A 24,926-nucleotide genomic window follows, 5' to 3' on the forward strand; every position below is an offset into this window, starting at 1 on the left:
AGCTCTAACTTTAACAATGCCGAGACCGTTGCATTGTAAATGCTTGTTAAAGGAATGTGGTAGGCCTCTTCAGTATCGGGTTTACATATTGTCACCTTGGTGGCAATATGTGCCAGTTGTTGGATGAATATAGAGCTCCTGTTTATGATCCAGTTTAGAGGGCGGACCATCTAAATGGCGCTCATTTGGTGGAATCGGCACATCAGTTTGTTTTGGTGCCGAAAGCTTCGTTGCCAGTATTTTGGGTGCCGGGGTTTTGGATGCCTAGGGTTTCGAATTTGAAGACTTTTTGGCACCGAAGGGGGTGGGGGGTTGGGGTAGCATGACTTGGAACTTTGATTGCAAAGGTTTCAGCTCAATGCCTGTTTTCTAACGACTCCGTTCGGAGCTGGAAGGCTTTGGGATATGTTTCGGTCACCTTATCGGTGGCAGCAGTTTGGAATAAGGTTTTAAGGACAGCCTGACCTACATAAGCTTGTTTTGCTTGCCCGTCAACACGGTAGTGTTTAGTGAAGGTGTGTGCTGTAGACCATGTGGCTGCCTTACAAATATCTTCTAAGGGAATGTTTCCTAAGAATGCCATGGAAGCCCCTATTCTGCGTGTGGAATGCGCTCTAGGGGGAACTGATCGTGTGCGTTTAGCCTTGTGGTAGCATATTTGGATACATTTAACTATCCACCTGGCTATCCCAGATTTGGAAATGGGGTTGTCTTTATGTGGTGGAGAGAAAGCAACAAACAATTGTTTGGTTTTGCGGAATGACTTGGTTCTGTCAATGTAGTAAAGCAGGGCTCTTTTAACATCCAAGGTATGAAGAGCTCTTTCAGCTACCCAATCCGGATTTGGGAAGAACACTGGTAGCTCAACTGATTGGTTAAGATGGAACAGAGATATGACTTTTGGCAGGAATTTCAGATTTGTTCTAAGAACCACTTTGTTACGGTGTAATTGTAGGAATGGTTCTTGTATGGTTAAAGCCTGGATTTCACTTACCCTTCTAAGGGATGTGATAGCAATAAGGAAAGCCATTTTCCATGTGAGGAACTGCAGTTCGCATTTATGCATAGGTTCAAATGGGGGTCCCATGAGCCTTGTAAGAACAAGGTTTAGATTCCACACTGGAGAGGGTGGTACTCTGGGCGTAATAATTCTCTTAAGGCCTTCCATGAAGGCTTTAATCGCAGGTACTCTAAATAGTGACAAGTTGTGAGAAAGTGGCTCTGTATATACTGTTCCTTAATAGGTACAGGGTGTACAGAGTCCACAGTCCCCCAGGGTTTGACAGAGGTTAAAGTTAGGTATAACCTTACTCTCTAAAGTGGTAGCTTGGTCGAGCAGTAAGGCAGTACCAGAGGACAGTGTAAAGCATTTGTTGTACACACTCAGTCAGCAAATGGTTTCACACACTCAATAACTGAACTCTAGGCCAATGGTTTATATATAAAAAAAATATATGCTTGTTTTATTTTAGAACCAACACTTGGAGTTAAAATATACTTTCTCAACAGTAGATGTTTCATATAAATACTTTTGCAATATGCAATAGACTTTAGTAAACAGTTACAAGTGGTTGCAGTAGGCAACTCTATTTTTAAACACAACAGTACATTGAGCTCAATGGTAAATTCAAGTTATTTGCAACAGATTACTTTTTAGATTACTTTTGGAATTCCAGGACTGGATCCTAGATTCAGTCCTGGGTCAGTTCTCAGAATCAAGTGATGAAAGTCAACTTAAGTACTGTAATGATTTTTAACTAATATTCAGCTATTTTAAAAGTTGACACTTAGAAAATATTTCAGAGAAAACAGTCAATGATTCCCTATGGAAGAAAATACAGGTTACAGGTACAGTGTGTTCTCGTTACTTTTGTAATCCAGTACTGGGTGCCTAGACTCCGTACTGGGACCTTTATCCAAAACAGGTAAGTAATTACGTTTTCAGATATTATACGATTTTTGAAGAATATTTAAAGATTGCAGAAATCGACACTTAGAAGAAATTTCACAGAAAAACAGTCAATGGTTTCCTACGGAAGAAAATTGAGTTAAGGGTAAGTACAGTTGTAGATATTTTTCAGAGTCAGTGCTGGGCACCAAGATCCAGCACTGGGAGCTCACCTAAGAGCAGGTGAGTAAATTCGTTTTTGTCACTCGGCTGATTTTTGGTGAATATTTGAAGATTTGAAAAGTCCACACTTAGAAGAAATTTCAGGAAAAAGACAGTCAATGTTACCCTATGAGGAAAATAGAGTTTGCGGTTTAAGGGTAAGTACTCGACTGGCAGAGTTGAGGTTCTGGGCACAGACTCGGGGGTCTCCCAGGGTCAGGTAGGTACAGTTGGTTCACCCTCAGCGGCTTTAGGGCGGCCGGGTGCAGAGAGCGTTAGGCCCAATGTTATCCTATGAGGGATAGGGGGGCCTTGTTTGGTGGCTGCTGTCTGGCAAGCCACGCGGCTGTGGGAGCTGGGCTCCTGGTCACTTACTCAGGGCAAGTGGGGAAGTAGGTAGGAGTAGAGTTTTCACTGCCAGGGCCACTCGGGCGGCTGGGTGCAGGGTGCTTTTGAGCCTTCGGGCGCTCAATGGATTTCAATGGGAAATCTCCGGTTAAGAAAAAGACTGCAAGCTCTGGGACGAGGGCTCTTCAGGTGCCACCACCACTTCGAGAGGTAAGTTGGGGAGTTGGAGGTTAGGTAGGTACCCCGGGATTGGGCACAGGGGGCCGTGGGGCGCCGCGTGCAGGGGTGCCTTTAGGTGTCGGGAAATCTTACCCTCTGTTGATCGCGGTTGGGGGGGCACCTGGTTCTGAGGCTGCAGGCTTCTTCAGGAGTGTCGAGGGAGGTCCTTGGGTGCCGGACTCTGGGTCAGTCGCCGTGGGGTCATCCTCAGGGTCTTTGTTCACTCCGGCACTGGCCAAGCTCGGCTGGTGCAGTGTGCGCTGGGTTCGCGGTTCCGGGCTGCTGCCAGGGGTTAGAGATAGGTTTCGAGTAGAGCCTCTACTCATGGGAGTCCCAGGGGCTTAGAGCCAAAAGGTAGCCAGGTCCTCCGGGGTTGGTAAGGTTGCTAGCCACAAGAGATGCCGGGCTGGAGCAGGCTCGAGGGTCGACAGGCCGGTAGGGCTGGGGCCAAAGCAGTTGGTGTCTTCCTCTTCTTAGCAGCTGCAGGGCAGGTCTTCTTTCGTCTTGCTCTTCGTAGTTTGGAATCTGGGGAAGGAAGGTTCAGGGTGCCCCTAAATACTAGATTTAGGGGAGTTACAGGTAGGTGAAGGGCAGGGGCCAATGAGTCCCCGTCCTGGGGTGGGTACACCCCCTATCCTGCCTCTCTCCTGTGGGAGGGGGGCAGTAGCCTAGTCCTGGTAGGGTAGGGCTCCCCATCTTCAAGATGGCGAGAGCCCGGAGATGTGCTTCACCTCGCCTCCCCCACCTGAGGGGTGGGGTTGGCAGGCTGGCACATCCCCGGTCCTTATTTGGGGTTTCCGGCCAAAGCTTCCCGCCAGAGTGGGGGGGGAACGGGGGGGGCGGGGGGTTTGCAGGGGCCTGGGGAAGCCGACAGAGGCTTCCCCAGAGAGATTTAGCACCTCACCCAGGATGTGCATTGTTGCAGGACCAGGAGAGCAGGGGCTCTCCTACCCAGGGGTCCAGCTACATGTCTGCTGGGTGGCAGCCTAGGCAGCCTCAGAGCAGACGTGGACTTGTAGGTTAGGTTCGAGGGGGCACCTCTAAGATGCCCTCTGGGGTGCTGGGTACATTAAATCCCACACTGGCATCAGTGTGAGTTTAATGTGCTGAGAAGTTTGATACCAAACTTCTCAGACTTTAGTGTTGCCATTAGGGTGCTGTGGAGCTCATGTTTGACGAGCTCTCAGCACCATGTACTCTTAAATGGCAGCACTGCACTTACAGGGCTCAGGAATGGACCTGGGCACTGTAGGGGCACAGGGCTCCTGCTCCTGTGCCCACACCATTGGCATAAGGCACCCAGCTAGAGGGGTGACTGATGTATGCCATGGCAGTGTATGTGATGGGCATGGCACACAGGGATGTGTGCCATGTCGACTTTGTTTTTGTCTTGCACCCAAACACTCAGCCTGCAAAGGCAGATGTGTGTGTGTGTGAGGGTACAGGGCCTCTAAGAGTGGCACAAGGGGTGCTGCAGCTCTTAGAGGCCTTCCTTGGTCACAAAGCCCTGGGTACTTAGGTTACCATTTACCAGGGGCTGACATGTGGCCAGGGTTTGCCAATTTGGGTTTGGTTTGTTTTAGGGAAGGAACATAGGCCCTGGGCACCTGATTGGCAGGAGTCCAGGGCACACTCAGTCAAAGTACATTCAGCAATTCAGCAAAAAGTGGGGGCATACCATGCAAGAAAGATGGCACTTTCTCACACAAGTGTTGTTGATTTTGTAAGTAGGCTGCTAATGCTGCTAGGTGGAGACGTATGGATGAGTACGCTAAATTGCATCTTTGCAAGTGTAGTAAGTAGCAAATTATGTTCTGGATGGATGCATCCAGTGGGCGTATATCATTGTTAGTGCAATAAATGGCAAATCGTTTCCATTTTGCAGCTTAGCAGGCTCTAGTGGTAGGTCGTCTGGCCTCTTTTATAATATTCATACAGTCTGGTGGTAGGTTGAGGTAGCCGAACTCTAGGACTTCAGGAGCCAGATCGCTAGATTCAGTTGACCTGGATCTGGGTGTCCGATTTCTCCATAGTTCTGGGATAATAAGGATGGGGAGAGGCGCAGTTTTTGGTGTGGAACTAGAGAGAGTTCCAGCAGTTTTGTGAACCAGGGCTGGCGTGCCCATGTGGGAGCTACTAGGATCAGCTTGAGAGACTGTTGCCGGAGCTTGCGTACCACGAATGGAATGAGTGGGAGAGGCGGAAAAGCGTAGGCAAAATCTGCCTAACCAGTTCATCCATATCGCATTGCCCTTTGACTCCGGGTGGGGAAACCTGGCGACGAAGGTTGGGCATTTTGCGTTTGTGTGTGGCAAACAGATCTGTCTGGTTGGCCCCATTGTTGGAAAAAGGGTATTAGAACTTGGGGCTGTAGTTCCTATTCGTGCATCTGTTGAGTCTGTCGACTTAACAGGTCGGCGAAAGGAGCCTCGTGGTTGTGGAGAAAGCATTGCTCCCATGGACTTAGCAGTCTCGGTGTCTTTTTTCATTTTTTCGAGTGCAGTGTCTACTGCTGGCCCAAATAGCTGTTCTTGGTTAAATGGTTGGCTGAGTATGGTACTTTGTACTTCTGGCTTTAAGCCTGAAATGCGTAGCCAGGCATGGCATCTGAGGAGTACACTTGTGTTTATTGCTCGAGAGGCGGTGTCTGCGGTGTCAAGTGCGCATTTAATTGACGCATTTGAGATGAGTTTTCCTTCTTGTATAAGGTAATTTGCCTGGGTCTTGTATTGGTCTGGCAGGTGTTGTAGCAGATTCTCCAACTGATCGTAGTGAGCCCTATCATAGCGTGCTAGTAGGGCTTGGGTGTTGGCAATACGCCAATGATTAGCAGCTTGTGCTGCTACTCGTTTGCCCGAGGCTTCTAATAGTTTAGATTCTTTGTCAGGGGGTGGTGTATCTCCCGTGGTTTGGGAGTTGGCGCGTTTCCTTGTGTTGGAAACGACCAAAGAATCTAGAGGGAGTTGTTCTTTGATGTAACAAGGATCTTCTGGGGCAGGTCTATATTTTTTCTCAATTCTTGGGTTAAGCACCCTGGCACGGACGGGGTCTTTAAAATACTTCTGTGGCGTGTTTTGTGACACCTTTAATCGTAGGTAGAATTTGTACTGTTTTCTGAGACTGTTCAAAAGTGTCTAAGAGGAAATCTTCCTCATCTGGAGGTGATGGTTTGGAGGGATATGGTGTAGGATCAGGCATATCTGGTAGAGGGTATGCCCAATCATCCAATGGTGCGGTATCTGGATCCGTGAACGGATCATTAGGATCACCAGGATCACCCCCTCCCCTTAGGTCTTTATCATCATCCTGTGGAGGTGGTGTATGTGATGGAGATGGTAGAGGTAAGGGTAGTGTAGACAGAGGGGGTGGGGTAGAAGGTCATATGGGAGAAGGAGGAATAGGTGATGTTGCAGAGTCCTCCTTTCTTATAGGAACTGGGGCAGGTGTGTCCAGTTTCCGTTTCTTATATGGCACTGCAGTGACATGTCCAGTCTTTGGATTAATGTAGATCTTTTTTGTGTTGGATCTGGATGGAAAAGTTCTAGTTCTTAAGGAACAGATTTTGGCACCGATTTTTTCGGTTCCGATCTAGGTTTTAGTTGATCGGTCGAGTCTTTGGCTTTAGGAGGTGTATTATTGTCCTTAGCCGGTAATTTTGGTGCCGATGAAGGTTGTTGCCGATGAAGGTTTCGGTGCCGAAGTTAAGTCTTTCGGCTTGGGAAGTTTGGGTGCTGGTTTATCTATGGGCCTCAAGGTTTTCGTTGCCGAGGGTGTCGGATCCGATTTCGGTGCCGAGGGGTCTTTCGTCTTCAGTGCCGAAGGTACAATTACATACGGCTTGCTCCGCCCGAGCCACCGGAAGGCTTATGTTTCTTCGGAGCCGAACCCGGAGGCGGGGCTTCTAAAGGGTGTTTTCGGTCTCAACTGAGGCCAGCTGGCGAAGTCTTGACCAATGCCTTTGGTTTTGGAGGGGTTGGGGCAGGGGCAGTGGTACTCATGCGTTGCCCAGGAGTAATGGGGTCGTCTGAGTCGTCTGCTTCTGAGATGATTTGAAGTTCCTCGGAATCTTCTTCCGGGACATCGGGACCATCAAAGATGTTTTCTGGTTCCGGGGCTGGTTTGTGTGCCATGATATAGCGTCGAGCTCTTCGATCCCGAATGGTCTTTTTGGATCGAAATGCTGCTTAGGCTGGACAGCTGGCTTCGTCATGTTCCGGTGATAGGCACAGGTTGCAGACTTTGTGATGGTCACTGTGCGGAAATTTTGCTCCACACTGGGGCATTTTTTAAACTGCGTCCTTTCCATGAGCCGTAGGCCTCACGGCGTGAATAGGCCCAACCGCCCGCATCGATGTCCGGAATCGAGCCGATGAATTCGATGTCGAGTGAAGGCTTCAATGTAGTTGTTAGAAGTTTTTTCGCTTCGAAAAGCTTGTATTTGAGATTGTCAACCGGAGTGGAAAAGTTACATCCGAACCCAATGGCGGATAATCTGAGGATGAAGTGGATGCCCATGCGCACTGTAGTCCAAGGGAGGAGTCACCTATCTTGTGACCAAAGACTTCTTCCGAAGACAACAACCTGCAAGCATCCGAGCCCAACACCAGATGGCGATCTACTATCCTAAGTGTGTGATCTGCAGCTCATATGCCTCGAACATAAGCATTAAAATGCAATAGGTCTCGCCTTCGTTTAAGCAATTCTGTTTGTAATTAGGTGGCTTTTTAGCTTTGCTTTTATTAGTGTTTTTAAAACTTCCATGTACATAACATGCATATATATACGCATATATGTATGCATGCATTTATATAGATATGCAGATGTGTATATATATATACATACACATATATATATATATATTATATATACACACACATGCATATATTTATATAGACACATACATATATATAAATGCATATATATACACACGTGTGCATGTAGAGAGGTAGAGTGTAGAGTGCAGAGTGAGTAGTACAGAGTGAGTAGTAGCGAGTGCAAGAAAGAAAGAGCGAGTGCAAGAAAGAAAGAGCGAGTGCAAGAAAGAAAGAGCGAGTGCAAGAAAGAAAGAGCGAGTGCAAGAAAGAAAGAGCGAGTGCAAGAAAGAAAGAGCGAGTGCAAGAAAGAAAGAGCGAGTGCAAGAAAGAAAGAGCGAGTGCAAGAAAGAAAGAGCGAGTGCAAGAAAGAAAGAGCGAGTGCAAGAAAGAAAGAGCGGGTGTAAGAAAGAAAGAGCGGGTGTAAGAAAGAAAGAGCGGGTGTAAGAAAGAAAGAGCGGGTGTAAGAAAGAAAGAGCGGGTGTAAGAAAGAAAGAGCGGGTGTAAGAAAGAAAGAGCGGGTGTAAGAAAGAAAGAGCGGGTGTAAGAAAGAAAGAGCGAGGGAGTGAGTGAGCGAGCGGACTGGGTAGTGTTGTGGAGGGATGTCCACGACCCCAATACCAACACACTTGTAGGCAACATAAGACACTGAAATATATTGCACCAGATGCCTACAGCTAATAAACATGGTCTCGTATCATTAGAAATTAGATGGTATGGGTCCCAAAACAATAACGTTACTGTGGAAAGGTGTGGTGGGAGTGAGTGGGGGCGCAATTAATTGACTTTAAAGCCATCACTGAGTGGCAACAGCAGAGACTGACCGCTATGGAGTACCACAATTTCCCAGTGCAAAAAATGCGGACAACCCAACAAAAGTCAAAGACAACATATCCAGCTGAAGCCTCTACTCCATATACCGACAAATATATGCAAGTAGTATCGGTGATTACATTTTTGTGCATTTAAAAAGAAGAGAGCCACTCCATTAAGGGGCAGTTCTAATGGTTCACAAGGGGTACTGGTGAACCAGAGTAGTAAGTTTGTAGTGTATGCATGTGGAAGAGGCTAGAAGACCCATCATTATCACTTATCACTTCTGGTTTGGTTGACAAGAGCAACAGAGAGTAACCCGGCCCCAATTGAACAGCTGAGCTGCTTTGCTGTTATGGAAGGATACAGCTTGACGACATCAGTGTCCATCCGTATCCTTGCCCGGGCTTGGCGAAGACATGGTGCCCCCTCTTCTTCCTGCTGTTCCTGGTTACACGTTCCCTGAAGAGGAGGCTCCTCCTCCGGCGTCTTGGGTCCCCCTATGTCTTGTACGAGGAGGAATGGCTTCTAGGCCGAAGAAATACCAGTGGGGCCCTTACACACAAGTAGGGGCCCCGTAAATCCAGCACTGGTACAAGTGTCACCTCCAAAACAATGAACAAGAGCCACTACAAAAATTCTAATAAGGGCTCCGGGGAAAGAGACAAGAATGGAAGCAATAAGGGACGCAATTTGGAATAGGGCTAAACAAGATACCTTTGGGAAAATCCTACAACAAACTAAAGGGACCCGGAATTAAACAAGATGCTCCTAGAAAAACTACATGGGTCACCGCATTGGTGCCAAATATTGATGCCCCAGTAGTGACAGAGGATCCTGTAGTACCCGGGCTCTTAGAGTGTCAGGGGCCACGGGTCTCTAAGGTGCTAGAGCCACTCAGCGATGACTTGTGTCCTTAGTAATACACAGAACCCTGGCGGTGTCTGGGGCGAATTATACTGGAAGCTGTAGATGTCATAGTCGTCATCACCATCCTCGTCGTCATACTCGTCGAGTTAGTCATCACAGTCGACATGGAAACTTGAATCTTAGGATGCAGGGTCGACGAAGTAGTCGTCGACGAAGGTACTGGAGACGACGAAGGTCTCGTCGACGAGCCTGTCGATGGAGCTGAAATCGACGTCTATGGATTTGGACACCGTTGTTGACGTACCCGATGCTGTAGTTGGGTGGATTTTCTTGTCAGCTTTCCACTCTGGCACGACGGAAGCTGTTTTATTGTTTTTTTTTTAAATAGTCTTGGCTTCTCAGCAGGTGGAGGTGAAACCGAAAGCCCAAAACTCGCCTTCTTAATAAAATGTGCCACATAAACCAGTCCTTCCCTCTCCTTTACACCTCAGTGAGGAGATTTGATGGGACTGCGCCTGTCAGACCTATCAGAGATCTTTTGTAAGGCCTTGGCAGGAGGGTCAGAAGAAGTTGAAGGTGAAGACCTACCCATCTTGAGATGTCCTCGAAGATGTTGCAGAGGAGGCATAATCACTGTTACTCAAAACAGGGTCTTTTCGTGACTAACTTTTGCAACCAGGTGAGTAAATGTCCCTCAAGGTCTTTGAAGAGAAGGTACGACAGATCTTGCAGTCGGTGGCCTTGTGGTCAGGGTACAAACAAATACAGTCCTTATGTTTGTACTCCACATAAAGCCTCTTTGAACAAGTAGCACAGGCTTTGAAGAAAGCCTTTTTCTCCTTGTCAGACATCCTGAAGAACGCTGAAGAGAAAAACAGTTGAAAAAACACAGAAGTTGAAAAGAAATCTGAGCAGAGCTCAGTGGAGACTCCCTTGCACAACGTGCGGTAGAAAATCTGAGGCTCTGAGGTTCTCTCAGGAGGGTTCTATGGGGTGAGGCTAATCTGATTGGTTGTTGTATTATTTTGGTCTCTTACCAAAAGAGGTGGATGTGCTACAAAATGAGAGGAGGCCTAGGCCTTTTTTTGTACCTACTGCTATGGTATTTTTTATTTACCGAGGCTTCCATTCCGAAGACGGGGAATGATACAAGCTATGGGTATCTATGAAAGTTCCAATACTGGAGTAACATGGTCTTGTGCCAACCGTGGCACGGAGGCAGGGGTTGGACCGAAGCCTTCTTCTTGGGCTGAGGTGGACTTTGGGGCAAGGGAGGATCTGTACTCTCGGAGATGGAGATCGGGTCTTGTTCTTCCTTGGCTCCCATGGCATCTCCGGTCTCTTATTCTGAATCTTTGCTTTAAAGGTCTGGAATGGAATTGGTGTGTTGACTCTGCATTCTGCGACATCAAGCAAGACTATCACAAAGGGTTTTCTTCAATCGGAAAGGATTACACGCGTCGCAGTCCTGTTCTCCGGAAACAAGCACAGGTTGCACACTTCCTGCCAGTCGGTGTGCGGAAACTTCACATGGCACAAAGGGCAGAATTTAAATGGTGTCCATTCCATCTACTGCAAGGCGGACCGACGTGGGTAGGCCCGAAGGCCTTCCACAAGCTACCCGATCAAAGAGGGATTTTTCAGTACATACAATTCGCAGAGAATGGAATTACGCAATCGAAAATAATACAGTTGAGGGTGAGTATTGCGCACCAAGGGGAACCGGAAAAACTGTTGAATCGCAGCACAACAATTCACGTACGAACCAGATGGCGGAAATAAACTAACAATGGAGTCAATGCCCATGTGCACTATAACCTCATGTCTGGAAAAGACTTCTTCGAAGAAAAACAACTTGCAAACATCCGGACCCAACACTAGATGGCAGGAGAATGCAGAGCATGTGATCTACAGCTCACATGCCTCGAACAAATACTTTGAGAATAGAATTGGCAAGGTGTTCCCCCTTTGGGATGCGGCTAAGGAAGTAATCCTAGGGGCACCAACTTACCATACGGCAACGTTTAAACGCGTGGCTAAACTATGCAAAGCAGAACTGGAAACTCTGAAATCCCATGCTGACAACACAAAAAGTGAGGCACAATCCGGACCCTTTGGGAACTTCGCAGGCTTCGGGGGAGGATACCTGGAAACTGCTCAAACTGGTTATAAAGGTGCTGGCAAGGAAGATAGACTCTTGGCCCACAGGTTGCAGCTGATAGCCAGGCACGACCACATCAAGGCGATAAAGGACGAGGAGGGCACTCTGCAACAAACTATGGAGGTTCTTGCGGTTTTTAAACAATGCTGTTCAATTTTGACTCTGGCCCAAGACCTGGATTGGCAGCTCCAGGGCGAGTATCTGAGATGTTGAGGCCCACCCCCCCAGCCCCAAGTAGGGTTGGGAGGCAGACTTGCACCTACTAGAGGTGGGCATTTCACCGGATGAGGTCCGGGTAGGGATAAGTCAAACTAGTTGCCTCTTGGCAAAACATAAGACGTAAGCAATCATTTCCGACCCACCTATTTCTCCTGACTTTCCTGGCCAATAGCCCGGACTTTCCCGCCCTAGACATGTCAGGTTCTGATCCTTATAGCTGGAATCTGGGCCAATCTGCACATTTGAAAGATTTGTGGTGTCAACAAAATTAGTGCGTATTTCTCAATAAGTTCCCCTCTCGTCCTGACTAGGCGCATCACAGTCATAGTCGGGAATCTGTGGCCCCTATGGCAAGACAATCAGTCCAATTATCATGGTACTCAGTGACTCATGTGCGTGAACAGGGAGGCCTCTAATGGGCATGGGCTTAGGTCAAATAACCTGCTGTTAGACCTGGCCCTTTTGACAGGTTTATCCCCAAACTTTTTGCCTTCTGCCTCCTAGTTATCTGACCCAGTTTTCGTTGGCTATAGGATTCTGGGCACTTTAACACTGCTGGTCAGTGCTAAAATGCTTATGCACTCTGTATAAGTTGTGACAATGATTGGTTATCCATGATTGGCATATTTGATTTACTGGCAAGTCCCTAGAAAAGTGCACGATGTGTGCCAGGGCCTGTAAACCACATGAGTAGCCCTATAAATGTAACTCAGACCTACCACAGTAGTGTCTGCATGCGCAGTTGTGAACTGCCCAAATCTTACCGTTCCTTACATGCAAGGTACCACTAAGGTAGGCCCAAGGTAACCTCATGGGCATGGTACAGAGTATATGAAAGGTAGGACATGTACTAGTGAGTGTGACATGTCCTGACAGTAAAATACTGTGCATTTCATTTTTCACTGTTGAAAGGCTATCTGTCCCATAGATTTATCATTGGGGTTGCACTAACATTTTCACATGGATAAATTACAATACGGATAAGATAGGAAAGGAAAATGCTACTTACCAGTATGCATCTGTTCTTGGCATGTAGGGCTGCAGATTCACACACTAGTGCATAGATCGCCATCTGGCAGTGAGCCCAGATGATTACACTTTGTTGTTGTCCTGGAAGAGTCTTTGTATGGTAGACGACTCCTCCTTTGAAGCATTGTGCGCGTGAGCATCGACTCCATCTTCAGATTGTTTTTCGCCATTACGGGAAATGTGAACAGAAAGATGTTCATGCATAGTGCATCTAATTAAGATATTACTGGAACAGATAGAGGTAGCCGGGGAGGCGGGTGGGCGTGTGTGAATCTGCAGCCCTCCATGCCAAGAACAGATGCATACTGGTAAGTAGCATTTTCCGTTCGAGGCATATGGGCTGCAGATCACACACTAGTGCATTGATTGCATAGCAGTTCTCTCCCTCAGCGGCGAACCAGTATCTGTTGCAGTGGTTTGAAATAGTGTTTTGAGTACAGCCTGGCCCACACTAGCTTGTTTTGCTTGCACATCTACACAGTGGTGCTTTGTGAATGTGTGCGGTGTGGACCATGTAGCTGCTTTGCAGATATGTTCTAAGGGAATGTTCCCTAAAAATGCCAGAGAGGCCCCTAGTTTACGGGTGGAATGAGCCTTAGGGGGAATGGATAGAGTGAGTTTTGCTTTTTGGTAGCAAACGTGAATGCATTTAACAATCCACCTTGCAATCCCAGTTTTTGAAATGGGATTACCTTTGTATTTAGGAGAAAAGGACACAAAAAGCAGATTTGTTTTACGAAATGGCTTTGTCCTATCAATATAGTAGAGGAGAGCTCTTAACATCTAATGTATGGAGAGCTCTCAGCAACTGTTTGAGGTTGGGAGAAGAACACTGGCAACTCAGACTGATTGAGATGGAATGGTGAAATGACTTTTGGAAGGAATTTGGGATTTGTCCTTAGAACCACCTTGTTGTGATGGAGTTGCAAGAATGCTTCTTGAATTGTTAGTGCCTGGATCTCACTTACTCTTCTGAGTGATGTAATAGCCACTAGAAAAGCAACTTTCCATGAAAGAAATTGTAATTCACAATTATGCAAAGGTTCAAATGGAGGACCCATAAGCCTGGTGAGAACAATGTTGAGGTTCCATTCAGGGGAGGGTGGTACCCTGGGAGGAATTATTCTTTGGAGACCTTCCATGAAGGCTTTGATGGCAGGAACTTTGAATAATGATAGATGCTGTCTGTTTTGTAGGTAAGCTGCTATAGCAGCAAGATGTAAGCTGCTTGAGGAGTATGCTAAACTGCATTTGTGAAGATGCAGCATGTAGCATATGGATGTTCTGGATGGAAACATCTAGTGGGTTGATTTTGTTATTGGTGCAATATATAACAAACCTTTTCTATTTAGCTGCGTAGCAAGCTCTAGAGGTGGGAGGTCTAGCTTCTTTGATAACGTTCGTGCAATCAGGTGGGCGGTTGACCTATCCAAATTCTAAGACCTCAGGAGCCAAATTGCTAGGTTGAGCTGCATGGGGTCCGGATGCATGATCTCTCCATGGTTCTGTGTTAACAGGTGTGGTGAGAGTTGCAGTTTTTGATGTGGTACCACTGAGAGTTCAAGTAGTGTGGTGTACCACAGTTGCCTTGCCCATGTTGGTGCAATGAGAATCAGTGTCAGGGCGTGTTGCTGCAGCTTGCGCACCACTAACGGAATGAGTGGGAGAGACGGAAAAGCGTACGCAAATCTGCCTGACCAACTCAGCCATATCGCATGGTCTTTGGACAATGGGAGTGGATACCTGGCGGCGAAGCTTGGGCATTTGGAGTTTAGGTGTGTGGCGAACAGATCTATTTGTGGCTGTCCCCATACTTGAAAGAAAGGTTGAAGAACTTGTGGATGAAGTTCCCACTCGTGAATCTGTTGTCTGACGACTCAACAGATCCGCAACCTGATTTTGAACACCTGAAAAATGTTCTGCTAGTAGGTAGATGTTTTGAGGAATGGCCCACCTCCATATGCCCTGCGCCAGCCTGGAGAGCTGTAAGGAGTGTGTTCCTCCCTGTTTTTGAATGTAGTACATGGCTGTCATTTTCTGTGCGGACTAAGACAGCTTTGCTTGTTAGGTAATTTTGAATTTATTTTAGAGCTATAAAAATGGCTAGCAACTCCAGATGGTGTATGTGGAGTAGCTTCTGTTGTGGTGTCCACCTGCCCTGTACTGTGTGCTCTGACAAATGAGCTCCCCTGCCGGCGAGGGATGAGTCTGTGGTTAGTATTACCAGTGGAAATGGCTCGAGGAACGACCGTCCTTTGGAAAGGTTTTTGGTGTTCCACCACTGCAGAGCACGATGTGTCCGGTCGTCGACCACCACCAGATCTGTTAACTGACCGTGAGCCTGGTTCCACTGGCTTGCTAAGCACTCTTGCAGGGGGCGCATCTGCAGTCTTGCGTGTGGTACTACGAAAATGAAAGATGCCATCTTTCCAATTAGTTGCATGAACACTCGAGCCGGTAGTGAGTGTTGCGGTTGGAATTTTTGTATAAGAACTTGCATGCTTTGTATTCTTATTGGATTGGGGGATGCAAGTCCTTTGGAGGGGGTCTATTGTGGCACCTAGATACTGTTGAGACCGGGATGGCTGGAGGTGCGACTGTTTTGTTTATAGTGAAACAGTTTGTGTAAGAGGTGAATGGTCTTGTGTGTGTGTGCTGGACGCATTGCTGGTATGACTGCTTTTATTAACCAGTCATCCAGATATGGGAAGACATGGATGTTTTCCCTTATCAAGTGTGCTGCTACTACCGCGAGACTCTTTGTGAAGACTCGGGGTGCTGTAGTGACTCTGAAAGGGGGTGGAGGGAGGGGACGACTTTGAATTGGTAATGCTGACCGTCCACTAAAAACCAAAAGGTACTCTGTGAGCTTGGCGAATGGGAATGTGAAAGTAGGCGTCCTTGAGATCCAGGATATCAAGGAAATCGCCTTGTTTTAGCAGAGGAAGGACCTGCTGTAATGTGACCATATGGAAGTGGTTTATGTAAAGGTTCAGGGGTCTCGGGTCCAGTATAGGTCTGCGGGAGCAGTCTTTTTTGGGAATAAGGAAATAAAGAGTAAACCCCTGTGTTTTGATGGTGTAGTGGAACTGGTTCTATTGCATGTTTGTGCAGTAGAGACAACCTCCTGTTTTAGGAGTGTGAGATGCTCTTGTGACATGGGACGCTGTCTGGGTGGCATTGTTGGAGGAGTGGAAGTGAGCTCTAGGCAATAACCTGACTGAATTATTGGTCTCACCCACCTGTCTGTTGTGATTGAGTTCCAGACAGGTAGGAACGTATAGTTTACCTGTCGGTGTAGTTTTGCAGCTTGAAGACTTTCTGGATTCACTATGCTGTCCATTATTCCGCCATCTTGTGGATCGGTCCGGAATCGTAGTATTTTCTCGCTTTGTTTTTCGTGGCCCAGGTGGGCGGCGACGTCCCACCATTTGGTGTCCTTCGTGACGTCGGCGCGCCTTCTGCGGAAGCTCCCACCTTTGGTCGCCATCTTCGGATTCTTTTTTCTTGTCTTGTGTTAATCTTGTTTCCCCTGTTACTTTATAAAGTCTTGTTCCTTTTCAATCCGTTTCCTCCTGTCTCATCTTTCTGGTGGAGGAGGGTGGGTTCGCTAGTGAATCCAGAAAGTCTTCAAGCTGCAAAACGACACCGACAGGTAAGAAACTAGATGTTTTGCAGCGTGAATCTTTCTGGATTCACTATGCTGTTAATAGACTTTGTAGCGGTTTGTCCTTATTGTGGTGGCTGGGTGGAAGATGAGCACTGGTTACTGAATGTGTTGCAAGACCTGTCCCACTTGCGCTTCTTTGTTCATCTGGATATCCACACAGTAGTGCTTAGTGAACGTATGCACTGAAGACCATGTTGCCGCTTGGCAAATGTCTTGGATCGGTGTGTTGGCTCGAAACGCAATTGTTGCTCCTTTCTTCCTTGAGTGAGCTTGAGCTGCTCCTTGTAACTGTTGTCCTGCCTGCTTGTGACAGAGCTGGATTGTCTGCGCAATCCATTGTGCAATAGTATTCTTGGTGACTGGTCGTCACAGAAACCTGCTTGCAAAGGAGACAAAGAACAGTTTTGTTTTCCTGCACTCTTTTGTCCTCTCTATATAGTGCATTACAGCCCTTCTGGCATCTAATGTGCGTAGATCCCTTTCTGTTCTTGTGGTCAGTTTTTGGAAAAAAACTTGGTATTTTGATTGTTTAATATGGAACCGAGACACCACCTTTGGCATGAAGTGTGGGTCCGTGCTCATTACAATCCTGTCCTTGTGTATTTGTAAGTTGGGCTCTTGGAGTGTCAGTGCTTGCAACTCACTCTTTGTAGTGATGAGATAGCCACTAAGAAGGCAGTCTTTAGTATGTGCAGTGTAGCCTTGTGAATAGGTTCGAAGGGTGCCTTCATCAATTGAGTTAGCACTACGTTGAAGTTCCATGCTGGTCCTTCCAAGAATATCTTTACCACTTCAGAGGTGAAGAAACTTTGCCCTGTTTCTCCCCTTGTGTAGGCCACTACCGCAGCAAAGTGCACCCTCAGGGCTGTGTAGCTTAATCTGCTTTGTAGCAGGTGCGTCAAGTACCTTAGTACTGTTGATTCCCTTGTGACCTTTTGTTGTAGTTTCTCCTTGATGCACCATTGGGAGAACCTTTTCCATTTTGCTATGAAGCACTTTCTTGTGGTAGGCCTCTTTGCCTCCCCGAGTACTGCCATAGTACTTGCTGGTAGTTTTAGGTGCGCAAATTCTAGGTCTTCGGGAGCCATGCTGCTAGGCTGAGACCCTCTGGTTCTGGGTGAAGCATTGTTAACAGGGCCTTTCTTCTTGGGCTCGTTCTTGTGCCATTTCCACTATCTTTGAGAACCAGGATTGCCTGGCCCACTGAGGTGCTATCAGTATTAGTGTCATGTTGCTGATTCTGCATTTGCTGAGTACCCTGTGTATCAGTGGTATCGGGGGGAAAAGCGTATGCAAAATGTCTTTGACCAACTTATCCATAGCGCATTCCCTTGGGACCGATGGTCTGGTTGTCTGGATGCGAAATGATGGCATTTTGCATTCTGGTGTGTTGCAAATAGGTCTATTTGCGGAGTACCCCATTTCTGGAAAAGCTTTTCTATTTCCTGCTGGTTGAGCTCCCATTCGTGTGATGCAGACGTCTGCCTGCTGAGTCGGTCTGCTTCCACATTGTCTTTCCCCGGAAGATGAATTGCTAGTAGGTCTATTTTAAGTGGGATGGCCCATCTCCATATTTCCTGTGCTAGCCCAGATAGTGCCACAGATTGTGTTCCTCCTTGTTGACCCTCCCGGAATTATCCTCATCTTCATCTGCTGGTGCAGGGCTTTGTGGGATGAGTGGTGAGGGAAATGTAAGGGTCTGGCACTTCTGGAAGTGGTGAAGGTATTCTTATGGGAGAAGTTTGAGCATGCTTTTTGAGAGGGACCGTGGAAGGAGGTTCCAGTTTCCTTTTAGCAGGTGAATAAGAAGAGTCTTTTGCTTTGGCTCTGGACGGAAGAGCTCTTCTATAGGAGAATCCTTTCTCGGAACCGGCTTGCCATGTTTTGGATCAAGCTGTTTGCTGGGTTTAGCAATGTTTTGTGGTTTCGGTTCCAAAGACTTGTGGTCGGAAGCTTTTTTCGGTTCGAGTTTTTCCTTCGGATCGGAGCTTTTTTTCCCAGATCCGGAGTTGTTGGTTCTGAAGCGTGTTTTGGATCGACAGTTTTAGGTGTCGAAGTTTTGCTTAGATGCCAGAGTTGGCTTTGGTTCAACAGTTTAAGGTGCCGAAGTTTGCTTCGGTGCTGGAGTTTGTATAGGTTTCACTTTCGGTTTGAGAACCTTCTATTTATCGGGATTGACTGGAGGCTGACTCGAGCCAGATTTGCCTAGAGGCTTTTTAGAAGTCTTCATTGCTAGGCCCGAAGGCGGGGCATCGGAAGTGTGTGATCGGTGTGCACCTGGGCCTGGAGGTGGAACCGAAGCCTTACGAGGTGTGGGAGGTATCAAGAAGGTCGATGTCTACACTTACGATCCGCTGACCAGCTGGAAGGGGATCGTCATCTTCTGCCTGCTCGTCGGCTCTGGAAGCTGAATCCTCCGCTTCGGAAACGATGACTTCTTCCTGCTGTTCTTCTTCGGACTCCGGTTGGTTGGACGAGGGTGTCTGGTGCCGATGAAGACGATTGTGCCATGACTGTCCAAGCTAGACGGTCTCGGATTGTCTTTTTCAACCGGAACGAAGCACAGGCCTGGCAATCTCTGCTTTTGTGCTCTTGGCACAAGCACAGATTGCACACCTCATGTAGATCAGTGTGGGGGAATGTGTGTCCACACTGAGGGCACATCTTGAATGGTGTTCTTTCCAAGAGCCGAAGGCCCAATGGCGCAGTTGGGCCCGACGGCCCTCAACGATCACCGGAATCGAGAAGTGAAGGTTGTTCGAGACGCGTGTATAAGGAAGTCTTGATCGAAAACAATACCGACGGTAGGAATCAAGGAACGCGCATCGAAAGGACATTGGTAAGGAAACCGAGCAACATACACATCAGAGCCCGATGGCAGATAAAAACAAACAGAAGATGAGTCAATGCCCATGTGCACAATGCTCCAGAAGAGGAGTCATCTACCATACAAAGGCTCTTCCAGGACAACAAAGTGTAATCATCCAGGCCCACCACCAGATGGCGATCCATGCACTAGCGTGTGATCTGCAGCCCATATGCCTCGAACATTAAGTTTAGACTCTGAACTCAGAATTTATTAATGCATCCTTTGGTGAAGGTCATTTTTAAATCACCCGTTTGAAAATGCCACTTTTAGAAAGTGGCCATTTTCTTACTTCACCATTCTGTGTGCCTCTGGTATTCAGCATCTGGTGTGAGTGACAGTAGCTGAGATGTGCACTCACTTTAGACAGTCACTGGGGGAGGTTAAGGTGTGCCCTGCCTTGCCTGGGTGACTCCTCACAGGCCTGAATAGACCTGGTATGCATTAAGTGTGGTGGGAGGAGTTGGGATTGCACCTGAATAGGCTGTGTCTCCTTTTGCACAATGCAGTCTCCGCCTCCTGTGGCCATGCTGCACCAGTAAGGGCAGCACTGGTTTAGACTGGGTTCAGTGGCCTTTGCCACAAAGAGAACCAATACATTTTGGGGTATAAGTATTATACCTAAAACCCCAGGACTTTAGATTACTTCCAGGAACATGAGGACCCTGCCAAGAAGAAGAGCTGCAAGGAGTACTGACCCTTTGCAGTGTGGGGTTGGCCTGCAGTTGCAGCTTCTGTCTGGTGGAGGAAAAGGACAGCCTTTTGACCCTGCTGTGGTATCCAGCTTGTGGAGAATTTCCAATGTCTTGCGTGTGCTGGCCTACTGTTGTGTGCTGGCCTCCTGTTAAGTCTCAGGGATACAAAAGACGTCAAGGTGTCTAAAAATAACCTGCCTGGAAGGGTAGTAGCCGAACTGTGTGAGGAGTGCTGTCCCTGTTGTGTGGGGTGGGACGACCTGTAGTTGATGCCCCCCCCCCCCCCCCGCCTCCTGTGTTGCAGCAGGAAGAAGAGTCAGACTGTGCTACTCCCGCTGTTCAAAATCACAAGTGCTGGAGAGTAGATGGTGGTTCCAGCTCAGCGCATGGAGAGCGCTGTGTCCATCTACTTGTAATTGTGCTTGCCCTCCCACCCCAGTTTACTAGAGCGGTGTGTGAAGGACTATGGCCCCACCTTCAGCTTGCCGGAGCAACACAAGTATCCACTTTGAGCTGCCAGTGGATGCTCCTGGGACACGCTACAAGAATTCGGAGAGAAGTCACCAAGCAGCCCGGATACTCAGTGTAAGAAAGTGCCCTCTTTTTGCATGGTTACCCCCCATTTTTTGCTGAACTGCTGATGTACTTTGAGTGTGCCCTGGGTTCCTGCCAAACAGGTGCGCAGGGCATACGTTCTTTCCCTAAAACTGCAGTGAGACAAAACCAAATTGTTATCTTTGGCCACAGGTCAGTCCCTTGTAAAGGGGACCATAGGTACGAAGGGCACTGTGGCCATGGAAGGCCTCTAAGAACTGCAGCACTTACAGTACCACCCTTAGAGGCCCTATACCTTTACATCCACACACTGCCTTTGCAGGCTGAGTGTTTTGGTGCAGAAGTGAAGAGTCGACATGGCACACATCCCTGGGTGCCATGCTTACAAGCCACTGCACTGGCATAGGTAAGCCACCCCTCTAGCTGGGTGCACTATACCAGTGGGGAGGGTACAGGTGCATGAGCTCTGTAACCCTACAGTGTCCAAGTCCATTCTTAGACCTTTTAAGTGCAGTACTGCCATTTAGTGTATATGGTGCTGGGAGTTTGTCATTACGAACTCCACAGCACCATGATAGCTTTACTGAAAACCGGGAAGTTTGGTATCAAACTTCTCAGCACATTAAACCCACACGGATGCCAGTGTGGGATTTAATGAAAAATGCACTACGAGGGCATCTCCGATGCTCGCCAACTGCCACCACCAGACATGTTTCTGGACCCCTGGGTCGAGAGCCTACCGCTCTCGGGGGTCTGGAACAATGAACATCCTGGGACAAGGTGCCAGGCCTCCTCCACCAGGATGGGCAGGGTCTAAGAAAGGGAAGCTTCAAAGACTTGCAGCATTTGTGAGCATTCCCACCCATTTGCTGCTACCAGCAACTGGCCCCCACCGGTTCAGACACCCACTTTGGTAGGAAGAATCTGCAGAAAAATCAAGTGAGGAAGGGAGGTGTGCTCACCTATGCCAACCCCACCCCTCAGGTGGGGGAGGCAAGGTGAAGCACAACTCTGTCCCCTCCATCTTGAAGATGCAGGGGACTCAGCCAACCTGAGAGATATATTCCCCCCTCCCACTGGAGGGTGGCCAAATAGGTGGTGTACTCACCCAAAGGAAGGGACCCATTGGTCCCGACCTTTACTTTCCTGAAACTCTCCTAAATCTAGTATTTAGGAGCACCCCTGAACCTTGCCTCATCAGACAAGAACTAACAAGGAGGACCGAAGAAGCTGTGCTGAACTAAGAGGAGGACACCTAATGACTTTTCTCCAGCCCAACCGGCGTCCACGCATCAAACCTGCTCCAGCGAAATCTCAGGGTGTCCTGCAGTCAGCAACCTCGTGAACCCAGAAGACCTGTCCAGCCTTCCACAAGACTTCCTCTGCCGTGAGCACCAGATTTGCTCACCCACAGACTCTGGCTCCGGCCAAATCCTCGAGTCTGACGCACTCTGCACCGACACCCACGGCCAGAGTTTTAGTGGCCCAACACCACGAGGTGGTATGCCAGGCGATCCAATCCCGAGATCTCATGATCTCGGACCTGCCTCAACTCTCCAAACGACACCTGTAGTCTCTTTCTGGAGGATCCCTCGACCGGAGCTGGTGAGAAAAAACAGGATTCCTAAAGACACCCCTGCACCAGACGTCCCACGGCCCTGGGTGGCCCACCCGACGGCATCCTAGCAACCAGACTTGCCTGTCCAACCGGTGGTCGCTTCCAGAAGATCTTCGTCTCCGAGCCTGCAGTCTTTATTGAAATTGGATAATCCCCATTGAAATCAACAGGGAATCCGACACCAAACCAGCACCCTGCACGCAGCCACCGCTGCCAGTGTACGTTGGGATGCTAACTGATCACCCTTTGCCCTGAGCTAAACCCCAAAGAGCTTTGCTCCCACAACCTTGTGGCCTGCTCGTGAGCAGCCACCGACCGGAGGTCCCCTATCCCCAACTGGATAACATTGGGCCTCAGCACTCTGCACCCAGCTGCCCTAGTGCCGCTGAGGGTGTTCTAAGAGTGCATCCTCGACCCTGGGGGAACCCTGGTTCTAACCCCAGAATACCAACTCCCGCAAAAAGCTACTTACCTGTAAACCAATAACTATTTCCTTCCATAGCATTGCACTGACTGCTTTTCTTGGACATTTGTGTGTGGAGTTGGTTTGTATTGAACATTGACCAACTGCAAATGTGCTAAGTGATTAGCATACCTTTTGTCTGGGAGCTGTCTCAGTGTGATAGCTAGGCATATCACACTGATTAGAAAAAGTAATCTGAAAAGTAATCAAAAAAGTAACTGAAAAGTAATTTTGAAACTTACCTGCAATTCATTCAACTGCATTTGAACCAGTATTCAATTATAAAACAGCACATAAGATTTTGCAAAGCCGTTATTTCACTTACCTGCACCAGGCTTGGCTCTAGAAATAAAATAACTCAATATTTTATATACAAACAAATTGGTCCGAGTTCAGTTTGAGTGTGTGAGATCAATTCTTGTCTGAGGGTGTACAACAAATGTTTAATACTAACCGCTGATAAAGCTTTACTGCTTGCCCACACAACCAAAAATAGAGAATAAGGTGCTATCTACTTTTACCTCTGCCTACCTTTGGTGTTCCACTGGACTCTGTGCACTCTATACCTCATTATTGTATAGTATATACAGAGCCAGCTTCCTACAATCCTCTTTGGAAATAACCCACCATTCTGGAACCCAACCTGCTGGCCTTCAGAAACAGGAGCACTCCCATAATTGTGTTTTAATTTACTAGTCAAAACAAATCTGACTACATATAGCTTGCTTCTAAAAAATGTAAACAAAAATGCACTTGCACCACTGAAAAACAAAAACGTCCCCAATGCTATTTTGGTTGGCCAAAACTACTCCAGTAAAAGGGGATACTAAAGTTACTTAAGCATAATACCTTTGCTTCTTCTATCAGTCTCTTCTCATCATCCACTTCTTCTGCCTTGACAGCAGAATCATCAGACTGTGGCTTCTTCTTCCTTTGCTTTGGTGCCATAAAACCCTGAAGGAACTTCTTCACAACACTTGCCTGGAGCGAGATCACACAGTCTCCAAAATCTTTCAGGTTGTCTAGACTCCGGACCTACCATGAATAAAAAGCAAAAATCAATCCTGGCAGCATGTGATGAAATTAAATGGGTGGAAAGAAATAAACAATAGAAAACATTAATTCAATTTTACTCCTTAAAGTACTGAAGAAAATGTCTGGTAGTGCCACAATACAACAATCAAATAAGGTATGCCTTGCCCACCGAGATGCCCAGAATATTAATGACTTCCATAAGGAAAAGTTCTATACTTACCCAAGAAGCCTACACAATAGAATTTCTCAAACTCCCTTCAAACAAAAACACAGCCACAGGGCTTTGTAGTGCATTACCCCTCTTTGCATCTGCCCAGATTTTTTACTGTGCTTGCCACCCTTCCATTGTAATCAATCTGGATGTTCCGTCAAGTCAATTATCCCATCAACTTGGTATCATTTAGAGGTACACTGCTTGCATAAAAACCCCATTAGAAATGCACATCATTAATGTGATCAATATGGATTTACTGCGTCACATGAAAAGGTTTGAAAGAAGTGGACAAGATAAGATGTAATAGAAGGTCCCAATATTGAAATACCCACATCCTTCAGACCACTGGCTAGCCAAACTTTAGTCATGGAAGACCATGAAAATGGAGCATCAGGAGTAGACTGCATTTACATCCAGCATCTGAGGAATGCAAAAATCTGTATGTGATAGGAGTATTTGGTTCTTTATTACAGATAACAAAACCGCTATGTTTGCAAGCAGGAATGCGCCATTCCACTAGCCCTGCTCTCCTATAGAGAATGTTATATTTTCTCCTGCATACAAGAAACTATTTTGCAAGTTTATAACAGGTAGTTTCAAGTTCATAACTTATTTACTTGAGACTAACTTGTATCCACTATGCAGTTTCAAAAGGTAGGAGTTTCGATATTAGTCACAACAATACTTCTGCCATTCTTTTCTAAACCATAAAGAATAAAACGGGGTGCCCTGCAAAGTACCACTCTGGCACTTCTGCTGGTTACAATATAAATGCAACTACTGATAACTACTTAACCTGTGGGAGCAGGGTACACTACCTGTTTTTCTGCACATCATGACACAAACGAACCAGCAGCAGGTGTAAAAAGTTATGGTGTAAAGATGCCTCACTGTCGGAACCATCAGACTTGGGGGTGAGGGGCAGGAGGTGAAAGCGGTCAACTGTCACCCCTCAATTTCTACGCAAGAGTCAGAGTGGAAAACTCTTCCCTTCTGCTGCAACAGAAGATACTTAAGAGGCAGTCTGATCGGAGGACCGATGGCAATGTTCAACAGCTCGGGATACCAAACTCTGAGGCCAAACAGGAGCCACAAGGATGACTTGGCCCGGTCGTTCATGAACTTCTTGAGAACTCTGGGCAGGAGAGATATGGGCAGAAAGGCATGGAGGAGGCCTGAACTCCACTCAAAAAGAAAAGCGTCTCAGAGTGAGAGCTGCCTTAGAAACTC

The 24,926-nt window shown here is 47.3% G+C and overlaps 1 protein-coding gene across 1 annotated transcript in view; it reads right to left on the reverse strand.

Moving 5' to 3' along the window:
- The window catches only part of BAZ1B (bromodomain adjacent to zinc finger domain 1B), a 314,567-nt gene that overhangs the window by 121,287 nt on the left and 168,354 nt on the right, over positions 1-24,926 (reverse strand). Inside the window, exon 13 of the mRNA XM_085649665.1 lies at positions 23,297-23,482. Coding sequence (XP_085505791.1) covers positions 23,297-23,482 — 186 coding nt within the window. The remainder of the gene's footprint in view (positions 1-23,296; positions 23,483-24,926) is intronic.

This window comes from Triturus cristatus, chromosome 3_2, assembly GCF_964204655.1.
Source record: "Triturus cristatus chromosome 3_2, aTriCri1.1, whole genome shotgun sequence".
NCBI classification, from domain to species: Eukaryota; Metazoa; Chordata; class Amphibia; order Caudata; family Salamandridae; genus Triturus; species Triturus cristatus.